Raw genomic sequence first — 17045 nt, forward strand, 5'->3', positions numbered from 1 at the left:
GAGCCTTATGGCTGCTGATCCACATGTCCACAGGCCCCGCCCCCTTTGATGGAGTCCAGATGATAAGTCAGTGTTGCGTCCAGAACAGAAAGGTGAAGAAAAAGTGTGATCACCGTCGGTAATCGGGCGGTGAGTGATGAGTTTGGTGAGTATTATAAAAAAGACATCACTACGAAAAAATGCATCAGCCGGTTTAAAATCTGCAGCGCTTCGTTAAAGTGCTTCGTTACATTGTTACGTTTTTACAGTTTCTTATTAAAATATCGTTTTCCCTGGAGTGAAACCATAGTAAACATGTTACACGTTGGTAAAAATAAACATTTGGAATGTCTCTTTAAGAAGTCCCAGTGGCTGATTTTGGTCAAGCTGAACTCGTCCCCGGAGCCTGAAACAGGAAACGTGCACATGGTTAAAACGACCAAAACGTGCACATGGTTAAAACGACCAACAAGCAAACGGCGGCTGAGGATGAGAGCAGAGCATCATGGGAAATGGTGACATCAGGAGGTGGAGCCTGAGCAGGCTGTTTGGATTTCAGAAGTCTGACTTCAGAAAAGGATTTTATTCATTTCAGTTATTTCATGTTGTTTCGGTGGATTTTCAGGGTCCAGAGAGGAACTGGACCCAGCACTGGAGCACAATCCCACCTGCTTTCATGTCTCTTAGTTTTTGTTTTTCTGATCATGTTTGAAACTTTAAAGACGGCTGATTGTATCACATCATCAGGGATGCTGGACGGTGATTGGTTCTTTCTCTGTCAGGTGACTGATGGCTGAAGTCTAAACTGGTCTAAACAGGTCTGAAACGATCTGAAATAGTCTGAACTGGTCAGTAATTGCCTGAAGAATTGGTCTGGACTGGTCTGAACTGATCTAAATTGGTCTGAGGTACTCTGAGCTGGTCTCAATTTGTCTGAGGTGTCTAAACTGGTCTGAAATGATCTGAAGTAGTCTGAACAGTCTAAACTAGTCTGAACAGGTCTGAGGATGTCTAAACTGGTCTAAGCTGGTCTGAACAGGTCTGAGGATGTCTAAACTGGTCTAAGCTGGTCTGAACAGGTCTGAGGATGTCTAAACTGGTCTAAGCTGGTCTGAACAGGTCTGAGGATGTCTAAACTGGTCTAAGCTGGTCTGAACAGGTCTGAGGATGTCTAAACTGGTCTAAGCTGGTCTGAACAGGTCTGAGGATGTCTAAACTGGTCTAAGCTGGTCTGAACAGGTCTGAGGATGTCTAAACTGGTCTGAACAGGTCTGAGGATGTCTAAACTGGTCTAAGCTGGTCTGAACAGGTCTGAAATAATCTGAAATAGTCTAAACTGGCTTGAGCATGTCTAAACTGCTCCCAACTAGTCTGAGCTGGTCTCAAGTTGTCTTTACTGGTCTGAAATTATTATAACGTCTAAACTGGTCTGATCTGGTGTCAATGGATCCTTACTGGTCAGAACTAATCTGAGCTGGTTTGAACTGGTCTGAGTGATATGTTTAAAGACCAACTCTGCCTCTAAGTTTTTCTCAGCAGTTCGTTTTACCTGCAGCAGGAAGTGGTCTGAGCATGCTCAGTTCGCAGAACCAGAACCTTTCCTGATGGCTGAGATGAAGCTAAAAGTTCCGAACACCGAGTGCAAAGTTGTAGATTTCCCCTCATCACTTCAACAAAACAAGCAGAACCACGATCCATGGTGTGTTCTGAAATGTCTACGCAGAAACCATCTGAACTTTTAACTCATCCACATCACATCGTCATGTTCAGGAGTCAACGGGCTCGTTGCTTCAGCTCAACAGTCAGGAAATAACGTAGAAAACGTTCCAAACTGAGTGCGCTCTGATCGCCCGATGGTGAAACACACACTCACATGAAAGACAAAGTAACGTCTCCTGTCCTCTGAGGTCTCACAAGACTCAGGACTCGGACACTTTTTTTTACTTTCCTTTCTGATAGTTTCACAACTCCTCAGCTCGTCTCAGCCTGATGAAGGAAAACATTAAGCTAAACTTCTCTCAGACTGAACTATTGATTATCAGGAGCTCAAACCTGACTGATGACTGGTTCTGTTACTCTGTCCACGCTGCGTCTGTCTCTGTCCAACATGAAAATATCAGCTCACATCTGCCAACAGTTCCTGGTTCAGACCTTTATTATTGCTCCAAGTGAAACTTGTGTGATACCTGTTCACACACCTGCCTGTCCCCCCACCACACACCAACTACCACCTGATGGCTGCACAGTGTTTGGTTCAAATCCACTGAAAACATAATAACCAACCACAACAGAGTACATTGGAATGATCCATTCCAGCAGCAGCCAAATATGCCACACAGTTCTTCCTTCTTTCCATTCTACTGTTAGAAATAAACGTCAACGTTCAAAGTTCTGCATGTTCTTTCACCATCAGAAAAATTATGTAATGTTTCTTCTTTAAAATGCGTTTCTGACCCCAGTTCTCTACAGACACAAGTAGTCGGCATTGCAGATCCAGAAAGTGTACGTTTCAGATTCCAGGTCTCACCGGCGGTATAAGTTTCAAGATGTCGGTTCTTTACATTTCACAAGGAGACAGCTTGTTTCTGATTCACTGCTCTCTCTCCTCATTCATCTTGTAGCTCTCTCAACCACCACCGCTTGAGGATTTCACATCTTCTAGTGACCAGATTTCAGAAGCTGATTGTAAATAAGGATGATGATTAAAAAAATTCTCCAATCATAGAAAAAATCAGAGCAACTTGGTGACCAGGGCTGTTTTTAGGGGTAACATATGTTCTAGGTTCTTTGTTTGACTCCTGGTTCCTGTGGTGGAAACGCAACTTTAAGTGAATATTCAGAAACTAAAATAAATCTGTTTTTAACTTCTAGTTCTAAACTCCTCTCAGGCTGCTCAGACTGGGAAATGACAAACATCTGGATGGGTAAGCAGGGCGGACCCAGCAGACAACGGAGCTGCAAGGTGGTGTGGAGGTCGGTATGTTGTCCCTGTACATGTGTTGGTTCTGTTTGAGTAACATACAGGAACAAGCTGGTTTATTTCCATGATTACAGACTTCTGTTCATACAAACATAAGGTAAAAAACAGTTCTACTGTGGTTTGTGTTTGGAGCAGAATCACAGCGGGGAGAACCTTTATCATTGCTGATTCTGCCTCTGATCAGAAATATCCCTGAAAATATGTTTTTCCGTGGCTCTGATCGGGTTAGTTGTTTCAGGCTGACACCACCTCCGCTGCTGGTCGTCTGCCGAGTCTGAGTCCTCTTTAAAGCACCATGGTGACAGAATGAACCGGAACAGAAAAACTCACACTCGGAGCTGCAGAAATTCACCACTTTATAAAAATATTCTCCATAAAAAAGATACAAAAAGTAAAAAAATATTTAAATATAAACACAAAGTCACTGATTTCAGGTCCAACGAACAGCAGGGATGATAAAGATGATGATGATGGTGATGATGAGTCTGGTTAACATGCATCAAAGTTCATCCAACCAGCATGTTCAGAACTGAATGTCTGTTAGCATGCATCAGTTAGCATGTGTTAGCACATGGCGGCGATGGCGGCTGAGTTATCAGCAGACTTGGCGAAGGGGGCAGGGCTTGGCGTGTGCAGGAGGCTGACAAAAAGGAAGAGGGTGGAGGTGGGCAGGTAGATGCAGAGGAAGAGGACGACGTCCTCACTGAAGCACAAGACGAAGTCGCTCTGCTCCGTCAGCACCCAGTCCACCAGCACGCCCACCAGCAGGTAGTACACCTGGAACTCTTGAAGCTCCTCCCATTCCCCACCCTCACCCAAGTGTGCCCCCGCCCCTGCATTCTGTGACGAACTTTTCCGCCTGGCCACGCCCCCTCCAGCACTGCATTCACTCACCATGGGCTTCATCTCTGCCCCCTCCGATGCCACCTGCTTCACACGGCTCCGCCCACGCTCTGCCGCACGTTCCAGTCGCCGGCTGCTTTCCACAAACTCCTGCACAGAGACGGGTCAGTTAATGGGGGTGTGGTCACATGATGGGGGTGTGGCTAAATGACTGAGGGGAGTGGCAACAAACCACCACCGGTTGGGAAAGAAAAAGGAACATTGGAGGTAGAAGCAACATAAAGATCAGAAACATGATGGTTTCAGAAAGAACCAAAACCACCCTGTTCTAACCTCTGAACCTCATGGGACCAGAAAAAACGTGGAAGAACCCAATGGAACCAAAACCTAGAAGAACACATTGGAACCTAGTAGAACCAGTCATGACTTAACAGCACCTGACAAAACCTGATGGAACTAGCCAGAACCTGGAAGAACCCAATGGAACTTGGTGGAACCAGTCATAACTTAAACATGACAGAACCAGCCAGAACCTGGAAAAACCCGATGGAACTAGCCAGAACTTGACAAAACCTGATGGAACCAACCAAAACCTGGAAGAACCCAAAGGAACCTGGTGGAACCAGTCATAACTTAATAGAACCTGACAAAACCTGACGGAACCTGATGGAACCTGATGAAAGTTGAGGTAACCTGGTGGAATCAGTCATAACTTAATGGAACCTAACAAAACGTGACCGAACTAGTCAAAACCTGATGGAACTAAGCAGAACCTAGACCTGGTAGAACTAGTCTTGACATAATGGAACCTGACCAAACCTGATGGAAACTGAGGGAACCAATCATAACTTAATAAAACTGGGTGGAAGCTGATGTTATGTGAAGAAAGCCTCACACACAGAACCTGATGGAACGTTATCAGTGGCGACTGGCCAATAGAGGGCGCTAGCCCCCATCTGGAGAAAACTGCACCAGCTGCCACTGAACATGATGAACCTGGAACCTGATGGAACCTCACTAAACCTGGATTTAAGGCTGGGCGATATGACAATATATATCATTTGGACGATAGAAAATGTCGATCGTTTCATATGAGGCTCTATTGTTTACGCCACGATAAGCTACTTTACTGCAGTATTTTACGCCAAGATGTGCTTTACGGTACGCTGCAATTTATAAACAAACATTGGGGAAGATGGTAGCAGACGTGTTTCAGAGCGGGATAATTCACTAATAGATGATCAGCCAACCCAAACTGATGAGCTTGTTTCTAAAAGAGGGACGTTTCAGTCACATGGATGCAGTTTGGATATAAAAAGACCGATGTGGAACCGACAACAGACTAGCTCACAGTCCCAACAACGGACTCCAGCACAACTAACTCATTTTATCACCTTTTCAGGAATCAGGATAAAGAACATGGAATAAAGAATAGAGTCAATGAGCAAAAGCAGCAAAAGCAGCGTCAAGTGGAGACAAAAGCTCATAATAAAATCCAGACGCAAACACTGCAGCGGGTATTCACCTGTGGAACGTCATGCGGCCATAGTTCCCCCAGATGGAAGGAGATCACTGCTGCCGTTGCCAAGCAACATCTGACACATAACTGATGACTGACACAACAGTACAAAAACAATTTTATATGGTTATGTATATTGTTATGGGGATATAAAATGAGTTATATCGGGATCTGAGTTTGATTGTATCGCCCAGCTCTACCTGGATTCAGACAAAACCTTGCACAACCTGAAAGAACTTTATGAACAAGAGAACCTAAGAGAACCTTACTGAACCTACAACCTGACAGAACCTAAAGAAACTCAAAGAACACCTGATTACACCTGGAACTCGATGGAAACTGACCATCCATGAGTCAATACATGTGATTTTTTTGTTTCATGACTTAAACTCTGGTGATAGAACACTTCTGTTCACATAACTGTCAGTAGTTTGTTTATATTAATAAACAAATATCAGTAAACAAACTGAGCAGACATGAAGAGGTTCTGTCCTGATGGTCAGCTTTATCCGCTCAACAGATTAACTGGATTGCTGAAGTATCCCTGATGAGTCAGCACAGTCGGGAGGCTGCTGCAGAGAAGCCAACAGCATCTAGATATTTATGAAAGACCAGATCCCTATCCACTGCTGAGACAGACCTGGAACCTGAGTTTTCCTGGTGACCCCATCACCAGAAGCATGAACAGGCGATGTATTCTCTCAGCTTACCATCAGAGCTTTGTCCATGAAGAACTCTTTCCCCGGAGTACCATCGTTGTACTTGGTATCAATGGCAAAGCATAGGAAGAGGACGTCCACCACAATCTCAAAGATGGACAGGAAGCAGTGAGCCACCAGGAAGGAGAAGAGACACACGATGACGAGTGGCAGCAGCCACTCCGCGTAATCCCGCTGGTAGTTCAGGAGGAGGACACCGGCGAACGCTGTCGACGTCACGATCAGGATCTGAGGAGGCGTGATGAAACAAATACTGATGACTCTGTGATGTTGGGATTCTACACAAACAGAACCAAACTTATTATGTAGTGTCTAAGTGCCGATTAAACTGCTCTCATGTTTAGCGTGAAAAGTTAATTATTCTATTCTTCACCCTAAAAAGTGAAGCCTATCCCAGCCTCTACCAGGTGAGAGGACGGGCATACCTGAACAGGATATCTGTTTGTCACAGGACAAACCTACTCACACCTCTGTTCTGTCCAGAACCACCAATTAACCCAGGGCAACTTGCAGACTACAATCTGGCAGGTTTTACATGTTGCCATGTCCTTCATACCTTATTAACACCGGCCTGACATTAACAACAAAGACCTTAAACAACAGAAGCTACCATAATTTCCATGCAACATAGTGCACCTCAATAAAAGCCACACCTAAATATAACCCACTTGTGAGAAGTTCTTTCACCAAATGTGCAGCAGCTGTTTCCTTCTTCCAAAGCCAAATTGATGGCCTTTAACCTGAAAGCTGCATCATGAGCAGTTTTTCTTTGTGTTTTTCATGATGAAGATGTGTGCATGGAGCGCAAAATGACTCGTTAGCCAGTGAAATCCATGAATTAGCTGCATCATTGTTTAAGCAGCAGGATTTAAGTTCTGTGAAAAAATTAGCGGCTTGTAGCTCAGAAATTACAGTAATAGTTCTGACATACACTGTTAACAGCTCTAACTTGAGCAGTGTAAAGCTCTACCATAAGGCACTAAAAGCTCTACCTGATTAACACCGCAAACAGCTCTGCATCAGTCTAATAGTTCTGACATACACTCCTAACAGCTTTACAAAATCCGCTAGCAGCTCTAACATAAACTGCAAAAAGCTCTACCAGAAGCCACCACTGGCTTCAACATCTGCAGCTAACAGCGTGAACATCAGAAGCTAATAGTTCTGACATACACTCCTAACAGCTTTACAAAATCCGCTAGCAGCTCTAACATAAACTGCAAAAAGCTCTACCAGAAGCCACTACTGGCTCCAACATCTGCAGCTAACAGCGTGAACATCAGAAGCTAATAGTTCTGACATACACTGCTAACAGCTTTACAAAATCCACTAGCAGCTCTAACATCAACTGCAAAAAGCTCTACCAGAAGCCACTACTGGCTTCAACATCTGTAGCTAACTGTGTGAACATCAGAAGCTTATAGTTCTTATGCACACTGCTAACAGCTCAATGTAAGCTGCTAAAAGTTTTAACATCACCCTTTCATAGATCTCAAATCGGTTCCTCACCGCTCTAACATCAGCAAAAATAAAGTTCTAATATCAGCCACAAACAGCTCAATCATCTCCCATTAACATCTGCAGCTAACAGCTGGAACATCAAACATTTACAGCTCCAACATCAGTAGCGAATAGTTCGTAGATACACTGCTAACAGCTCTACAAAATGCTGCTAACAGCTCTAACAGCAGTAACATCAGCAGCTATAGCTAAAACATCACATTTTAGCATAAGCCATTAACAAATCTCACATCAGCCTCTAATTTCACTCACAGCTTGAACATCAGCAGCAAAAAACTCTGGAAGCTCTAACATCATCCTTTAACAGCTAGAGCATCCCCAGCAAACAGATTTATATTCAGCAGCTAACGGCTTGAACATCAGCCGCTCACGGCCGTAACATCAGCAGCTAATGGTTTTTACAGATCTTAGCTTAGTGCACACAGTCATTTTCTGACATGTGAAAGCTTGGGACAGAAAGAGGTTAACTTTATATTTTACGGCTGAATCAATAAAAAAAAAAAACAGATTAAATAAATGATACTTTCCCTCAAAGTTTGTTGTAAGTGCCTTATTGAGTCCTTGTGGTTAAAGTGTCCATCTTATCACAAACATAAAGAAACGTCATCTTTGAAGTAATTTTTTTCAGTATTTTAGGTCTAAATTTCATGGGAAAAATAAATTATTTCCATTCTTGCATCAGAAAATTTGAGGTTTATTCTGATCCTGTCAATAACAGAACTTAGTAGTTTCAGATCTATATTTAGTTACTGGAACCATAACCATCTCACCTTCCCCAGGAAGAGGACGAAGTCCCCAATGGCATTGATTGTGGCGACACGCAGAGCGTTTTCCACCAAGATGACGAAGGCGTCGCGTGCTGACGTACAGAAACTGGTGCTGTTGATGGCTGTGGCTGCATATGCATTCTGGGTACAGAAGGAAAAAGACGCAGCTGCAGGAGATTCGGCGACACCTAGGATGGGGTTGAGGATGAGGACGAAAACAGAGGTCCACTCTCACCTGATTGAGATAGTTGAGGCACTTCTCCAAACACCACAGACAGCAGATACATGATTTCAGCAAACAGCGAGCGCACATGTTCTCCTGAAGAATGAACATCAAATCACAGAACACAGAAGTTAATTGAGAAAAGAGCAGAATCAGAATCGGGTTTGTTGTAATGAAAACAAAATGCTGAGTACCCTTCCTTTCAGCTGGTTGTGGATGTACATGAGAATTAGTCGAGGGATCTTGACCAGCGTGATGATAAAGGATCCCTTAGCAACAGTGCCCAGATGGTACCGGATCAGTCTCAGAACCGAGGACAGAATTGGGGTCATTGGGAGCCGGTTCTTATCCCTGAAACGTGAAGACCTGGTTTATATCTGGTTATATATTATCTCAAAGTTTGTCCTGGCAACAAAGATAGCAAAAATAATTGGATCAAGTTGTACTGATTAAATTGGACTACCTAAATGGACCAGAACTTTTATTTTTACTTTTTGTTTAAAAACCCATCTATTTTAAGGTTATTTTAAGGTTTAAGAACCCAGATATTTGTTCTGAGACAGTGTTCACTGACCCAAACCGTACTCACCTGGTGAAGTAGTACGTGACCACGGCTCCAGCCACAGTCATCTGCTGACAGGCCAGGATAAACTCGCTGATCCAGACAAGACCCACGGCATGGTACCAGGTCAGGTACTGCAGAGGACCCGTCAGTCGGAACTCTGTCAGCCCCGTCTCCTCGTTCTGCTCCGGGTTTCCTGCAAGACCATAGACCAGGATCCAGAGGGGACAAAGAGAAAAGGAATAAATTCAGGGCTTAAAGGTCTCACATTATGCAAAATCCACTTTCTAAAGCATTACTAACAGTCTTTCGTGTCTCCATATCTGATGTATGAGGCCAAAAAATGGTACTTATGTGGTTCTCCATGTTATGTCCGAAAAGACGAGAAGCAGGAAGCAAAGTTTATTTCCAGTGTAGATGTAAGTACGTGATGTCCGCCCCCTGTTCAATCAGATCCCGTCCCAACCCACGATCTAAAGCGGAATTGACATGTTTTCCATGTAAATTTGAATTGGGAATTACCATTTCCATGCAAACCTGAAGGAGAATACTGTCATTCAGAATTATTTAATTCAAATAAAAAAACATCATGTAACCGTAGCCAATGAGAAAATTCTGCCACCTCGCTCACATGCTTGCTCTGCTTTTCTTTTGTGGTGTAAATATGTATCAAAGAATGACAAAAAATGTATTTATATAAACCACAAATGGAATAGATAAATAAATAAATAAATAAGAGCTCTAATGAAACTGACATCTTCCCCTCTGTGATCTCACAAATGGGAAAAAAAAACTCCTTTCCCAGTATTAGATACTGCCGGCTTGCTGGGCTTGCTCTATAAAATCACCGGAGGGCACCAGCAAAAGCCGCATACTCTCCCTGAGAGGAGCGTGGGGTGGGTGTGAACAGACACCACTCATGAACATTTAAACATTCAGACACAGAAACAGCCTGTTCTTAGTAAAGCTAACTGGAGGCACTTTAGGAATGTCTGAAATTAAGGACCAAAGCTGAATTTGGGGTCTAATACTTGGAAAATAATGTTATTGGCTCTCTGACACCCATGTGAAATTGCTGAAAAAATATGTCATATGGGACCTTTAAAGTATTGCGACAGGATAGTGGATCTCCAGCATACAGGTGGAAAAAAAATGAATACAGATTATTTAAAATTTGTTGATAGCCACGTTAATGTAGGCTAGCATCATTACCAATGGTATGACTGGAATACAGGTTTTGCTCTAAATAAAAACATTACTGACTAATCAGAAGTCAAGCTGGCCATGTAAACTGATTGGTTGAGAGATAATATTTCTGTAACATAATGGTAAAAACAGCCACCGAGTATGAAGGAAGAAATGGACAGAGACAGCAGTTTTAGCTTATTCAAAAAGGGCAATTTCACTGCTATCTTTTGGGACTTTGACCACATTAGACCAGGTCCTGTTGAAAACTACAAGACTTACGATGTTCTGGACTGATTCCTTCGACAGAACTTGTACTTCTGTAAAGTCAAACAGGGTTTGGTTTACAATTCTTTTTGTTTTTGGTATGTACTGCACATCAGATCATTGAGTACTTTAGCCACCTATCAAGCTTTTTGGTATCATTGTTTACTTTCATGTTTTAAATGCCTGTCATTTAGAAAATGGAAATAAAGTATTACATTTTAGCATAAAACCAGAGTGGAAAAAGTCCAAGTTTCTTTTAGTACCCCTTTTTATTCATTTGCTCAGCTCAAGAGGAGCCTCCTTAGTTAGCCTCCTCCACTAAGCTTGGGCAGCTGCAGTTCTGTCTCCGACCAGCAGGGGGCGACCACTGCAGCTGAAAGAAGATGAACAATGACTGTTTCACACTGAAATAGTTTAAGTTCCTGATCAAACATTGTGTGATCAATACCACTGATCAGTTCTCAGTATCAATAATGAAAAACCAACCCAGAAAACATCTGATTCCTGTAACTTCTTAGTTTCATCACCTGTTCAGCATCCTTCACCATGGTGACCAAGGAGGTTTAGAGAGGCTTATCTATGTTCACAGGCTCATCTCTGAGACCGCCGAACAGTTTTATTTTTAGGAAGAACACAGTTAAAACCACATCTTTATAATCTTTTCAATAATGGAAACACAATTTAATCAATACTACTTCATCATTAGCTTCTAATGGTTTAATTTTTTTGTTGTTTGATAGTAACCATGGGAACAGGACCCAAAGAAGGCCCTAATCAGCTGACAACTGATCAACAGAGATTTTGTGAAGTGATTCCTTGTGACTGTAACCCACATAGTGCTACGAGTATGTGTCGCTATAGTGCCGGATTGTCCTTGAACGCACCGTTGTTCACGTGACACTTTACGTATGCACGCACGGTGACGTCTGAGCCCGTCCGGCCAATCCGAGTTGCGGCAATTCTTCTTACACGCTGCTGGCGTCTTTCCCAGTAGGTGTGTGAGAAACGTCAGATGAGGCTGCAACAGGTTGGTCCCGAACAAACTCATTCAAACGCCATCAGGTGTTTCTTGTGACTTTTGACAGTCGTCATATATCTTAGACACGTCTATGCCCGCCGTGGGCGCTGTGAACGTCATTGCAGGCGGACCCCTACCTTGGATGGGTGAGTCTGCCCCAAGTAATGTGTTTAGTTAGCGGTAGCATGTTGTGGCTGTGCCTACATTGGTGCATCCACTGCTGATGATGACGCTGTCAGTTGAATGGTTTGATTTTGTGTTTTATGAATTCAGCAACATACTGTAACTGCATAGAGTGTTGCATTGATATGTTTTCTATTATTGTATGTGTTGCTTAAGTAACCTGAACAGATTTTGAAGTGATTGAACTGTGTGCACCAAGTTAATGGAATTAGTGAAAATAACCAAGGGTTCATGAATCCTGATGATTAGTTTTGACTGATGATTGGCTTTGCTGTTTTGATGCAGGCCAGGTGTGCCCTGTGGGGTACAAGGAATTGGATGGTGAGCTAAAACAAGAGCCTGAACCGCTACCCGGATTGTCTCCTCTACAGTCTGGTAGGAGATTGTTGCAGCCAGCTGCTCCCACCGTTGTCCACTCAAACACACAATGCGCATTTGGACTTTCAGCACTCATGGACTCAAAAAGAACTGATATATATATATATTTATACATATGGACAATTCTCATCCCTTTGAACCACAAACCTTGACTTGGATAACTGGGAGCGAAGACAGTGAAACTGGCTGGATTGAATGAGATCTTATTTGTTGCAACTTTTTGAGTAATCTGAACAGCTGTAAATATTGTACATTGTGCCATGTCACTGTTAATAATAATCCACCTGTTATCCAAACTTATAACCTTTGTCGCTGTTCACTGTATCCCCACCTCCTACTGTAGTTACCTAGACTTCTGATTTAATTGCCCAGATCAATAGTCTCTACACTCTTACATATAAGGTGGGTTACATGACCAATCAGGACCTGGCCTGATCCACAGACAGGATGTGTGTGTGTGTGTGTGTGTGTGTGTGTGTGTGTGTGTGTGTGTGTGTTTACTTTTGTTTTACTATCATTGTAAGGACCACTGCAAGTTTTTAACCTTGAGAGTGGGGGCATTTTTGCAAAGTGAGGACATTCTAGCTGCTCCTCAATTTTTTAAGTAATGGAGGCCAAATGTAGACTTCTATCAAAGTGTCAGGCAGGTAGACCTGGTAGATTGACTAAAATTCCAAAAACTCCTTATTTATAAACAAACCTTGTGTTAATAATATAACACACAGGTGTCCAAAGTTGGTTCTTGATGGCTGCTGTTCTCCAGGTTTTTTATGTACTCTTGCTTCAACATGCCAGACTCAAAATAGATGATCAAGCAGCCTGTGAAATTCTGGACACTAGCTGCATTTCCACTACCTCTAGAATTGTGAAAAACCTAACGGTGTGTTCAGACCAAACGCGTTTGAACGCTCAACGCTGGTCACTAAACTGCCACCTTTGTGTCCGACGCCAAAAAACGCTCCCAACGCTCCTGCCGCGTCTGCCGCTTGTGTCTGAAGTGAGCGGCAAACATGGCGGAAAAGAGAGGAGGGAGGCGGTGCTTTTCTTCCGGTCAATTCGATGGCATGGTTTTATTTAATAAATAAAGCTAGAGGACGTTGTCGTAGGGCAGTAATAGTCACTGTTAATGCAACAAGAGCAGAGAGCCGCCGCCGTCCCCAAAGTGTTGCTAGGCAACGTATCCTGCTACGTTGCCAAATCAGTAACATTCAGCTTTTTAGCAAGGGATGTTTATCCTAAATATTGCACGGAGTAATCGCATCTCAGCCCCGTGTCTGGGTTCACCACAGAAATCCTCCAGGAGCTGCGAGCTGATCGCTCTGATTGGTTGACGCCCCGCGTCAAGTGGCCAAAGTTCAGCTTTGTCCATCTCTGGCTTTTGACGCGCGTCGAGCTTAAAAAAACTTCTTAAATTTTTGGCACGTTCCTCAAAAATGCTCAAAACGCGACGCGAGAAAGCTCGATGCCCCCTTGCCGCGCCTCCACATAGACTTTACATGGAAACCTTCCACTTTTGGCGCTCAAAACGCGTTTGGTCTGAACACACCGTAATACTGCAATAAAAAAACACTTATATGTTGAAAAACCTCTCAATATCGCTAAAAGGGTTTTAAGTTCTCATTAGGTTATTTTTCAAGCAAGTTGAGATAGAAGTCCATCGCGAAAATGTAAAGAGAACATCTTAGTGTCCCTGGATGTAATGTTGGCGGCTGCGTGGCCAGTTTGTTTCAGCTAAAGATGGTGTAGTACGTATGGAGGAAGGACAAGACAAAAATCTTTTTACAAATAATTAAAGAGAAAAATAAAGGCGATCCTTGATATCAAACGGAGAAATACTGAGTTTTACAAGTAATTAGAAAAGGAAATGAAAAAGAAAAGTATAGGAAAGCCATGATAAATCCTCCACAGCACGTGGAGAAGCCTGAAACGTTACTTGGCTATCTTGCATCAGTTACAGTTCGTGCAAATTCTCGTCTCATTGACGTGATTTTATGGAAATTGTGAATTTTGCGATAAATACAGCTCAATAAAAACACCTGCAAGTGGCAACTGTAGTTTGTCAGCATTTCAGAAATATTTCTTTCATTTTGAATAAAAAAAACTTAGTAGAAATTCAGCTAACAACTCATTAATTTCAGTCAGGTGTGTTGAAACAAGGAGACATCAAAAACTTGCAGGAATGTGGTCCTCATGAACCAGAGCTGGACACCACTGGTATAACAAAATATCCTCAATCGCAATACTCAATTATACATTGAATGCCTTCTGTTCTACCTTTCAGCGCTAGGTTAAAAGGTAAAATATGGCCTTTTGTAAATGTAGCAGAAATTGTGGTTCCATTTTACTTCTCAACACCCTGGTCCTCACCAGGGTGCGATTTGTTGGGGGAGATGAGTGGGATTTACCCCCCCTCTGCTTTTGATGTCCCCCCCCCTCTGGTCATTAATTTTTTATCCCGGGGGGAAGAGACTAATGTTCCAGTCTTTGGTCAAGGCAGTCAAAAAGCTATATAAAAAGCTATATACACGGGGAAAAGGTCAAACAAAGTTGAGATCCCTCCCCATACCAGACTGTTCTGCTGAGTTTATAGGTAAGGGCATTAAAAAAAAAAAGAAGAATCTTTTAAACAGGCCAAAATTTTTGGAACATTATACCGAGTTTTATTTTTATTTTCCAGATTTTTCTTCCAGTTTGGAATGAGGAAACCCGCGTGAAAGATAACGTGTTGCCAGTTATTTTATAAATAAAAGATTTTTTAAAGTGTCCCCCCCTCTGGTTTTTTCATAAATCCCACACTGGTCCTCACAATACTGCTGAAACAATGTCAGTATGTGTGCGAGTGTGCTGACCGGTGGTTCCCAGGAAGAGAAGAACCAGGATCCAGTAGATCCAGAAGAGGAGGAGTGCAAAGAAGGTGACGAAGGGCTGTAGGGTGAGGAGGGGGAGGTGGATGAAGACTTTCCCGGCCACGTGGAACAGAGCGATAGTGAGTGCCACTCGTTTCCTCATGAAGAGCATTAACAGCAGCAGGATGATCTGCACAGACACACACACATAGACACACACACAGCGTCAGGCCCGGCTTCACTATGTTTGATCATGTGACTGTTAGATACGAACCGTGAAGACGGAGGCAGAGACAGCGTACACAAGCAGAGCCTGTCCGCTGTCCCTACTTAGCTCCTCCTTCATCTCCTCCTTTGCCTCCTTCAGGACTTTGGAGGATGTGTCGTTCCCATACAGCCGATGGTCAATGTAGAGCCACCAGAGGACACTCGTCCCCGCTGAGGGACACACACACACACACACACACGTCATACGACACGCAACATGTTTAACAGATCAACAGTCAAACAGGAAGTGACCTCACCAAGGGATCCGAGGACAACCAGTGAGGTGAGGATCCAGACGAGGACGGCAGAAATGTAGCGAATGATGACCATGAGGATCATGGAGAGGGCTGAAAGACGGATAGCGGATAGTCAAGACGGATTTATCCGATAATTCACAGGAAGTGACAACATAGCCAGTTCATGTTCTCACCCAGGGCGAGGACGCACAGTCCAATGATGATTTCTTTACTGGCGACAACGCCGGCGATCACCTGGTGGAGGACGCTGGTGTCCCCCACAAACGTCACCACGGCTTCCGCAAACTTGGCGTAGCAGGACATGTCCACCGGGGTGCAGCGGTTAAAGACCGGCAGGGGTTTACTGGGGACAGAGACCAGGGACAGAGGTCAGGGGTCAGAAGCAGAGGACAGAGGTCAGGGGTTCAGAAACAGGACAGGGGTCAGAGGCAGAGGTCAAAGGTCAGGGGTTTAGAAACAGGACAGGGGTCAGAGACAGAGGTCAGCGGTTAGAGGCAGAGGACAGGGGTCAGAGGCAGAGGTCAAAGGTCAGGGGTTCAGAAACAGGACAGAGGTCAGAGACAGAGGTCAGGGGTTCAGAAACAGGACAGGGGTCAGAGGCAGAGGTCAGGGGTCAGAGACAGAGGTCAGAGGTTAGAGGCAGAGAACAGGGGTCAGAGGCAGAGGACAGGGGTCAAGGGTCAGAAACAGGACAGGGGTCAGAGGCAGAGGACAGGGGTTAGAGACAGAGGTCAGGGGTCAGAGGCAGAGGTCAGAGGTCAGGGGTCAGAGACAGAGGTCAGTGGTCAGAAAAAGAGGACAGTGGTCAGAGGCAGAGGTCAGACAAAGAGGACAGAAGCTGCGCTTCCATTACAATTTTTTCGCAAAAGCGATATTTTAAGTTTTGCCAAACAACATTTTCGATTTCCAAGTGTTTCCACTGAACCGTGTTTCGCGTACTAGCCTTAAGTCTCGTAAAATCTCGTTTGGTTGACGAGATTCTTTGAGAACTGCGGCTTATGAAAGGTACCCATGCAGCGTTATTTTGGTGTTTTCTATTTGTTGCAGAGAATTTTCTCCGACTTTTCTAAACTCTTCTTCCTCATTTTCTTTTCCAAAAATCCCGAAATTCATTGTTTGTTTGATACGTGCCGTCTTTATCGGAAATGAACAGGTCACATCATGTCCGGTGACACGTAAATGCACAAAAAGTGCTTCCATTGCACTTTTGCAATTCTACATCAAAATGTATAAAAAGCCACCGAATGAGAGTTTAAAAACTTTTTAGCAATATTTGAGACTTTTGTGGAAATGTAGGAGTTTCCATTAGCGGTTTTATTATTGCGATCTTTAAGCTTTTTGCGTAATTCGAGGTGTAATGGAAACGTAGCTACAGTGTTCTAGAGGAGAAGACCTAGATGTACCTGGGTGGAACAGGAAGTTTGGGACACTTAGTGAACCTCTCCGGAACACCGGGATATTTATGACCCGCTAACTCGTACGAACACAACTCAGAACCTGAAACACAGAACACAGTCATCTTCATCATCAC

General features: G+C 43.6%; 1 protein-coding gene across 1 annotated transcript in view; it reads right to left on the reverse strand.

Moving 5' to 3' along the window:
• Positions 1–361: 361 nt before the first annotated feature.
• Positions 362–17045, reverse strand: part of slc44a1b (solute carrier family 44 member 1b) — a gene marked incomplete at both ends in the record, with an annotated part of 31592 nt that continues 14908 nt past the window's right edge. The window contains 12 exons of the mRNA XM_079250475.1: positions 362–385; positions 3854–3952; positions 6032–6268; positions 8332–8469; positions 8564–8647; positions 8746–8902; positions 9141–9309; positions 14994–15180; positions 15265–15428; positions 15515–15604; positions 15688–15857; positions 16918–17011. Coding sequence (XP_079106601.1) covers positions 362–385; positions 3854–3952; positions 6032–6268; positions 8332–8469; positions 8564–8647; positions 8746–8902; positions 9141–9309; positions 14994–15180; positions 15265–15428; positions 15515–15604; positions 15688–15857; positions 16918–17011 — 1613 coding nt within the window. The remainder of the gene's footprint in view (positions 386–3853; positions 3953–6031; positions 6269–8331; positions 8470–8563; positions 8648–8745; positions 8903–9140; positions 9310–14993; positions 15181–15264; positions 15429–15514; positions 15605–15687; positions 15858–16917; positions 17012–17045) is intronic.

The sequence above is a fragment of the Telmatherina bonti genome (assembly GCF_933228915.1).
Source record: "Telmatherina bonti genome assembly, chromosome: 12".
Taxonomy (NCBI): Eukaryota; Metazoa; Chordata; class Actinopteri; order Atheriniformes; family Telmatherinidae; genus Telmatherina; species Telmatherina bonti.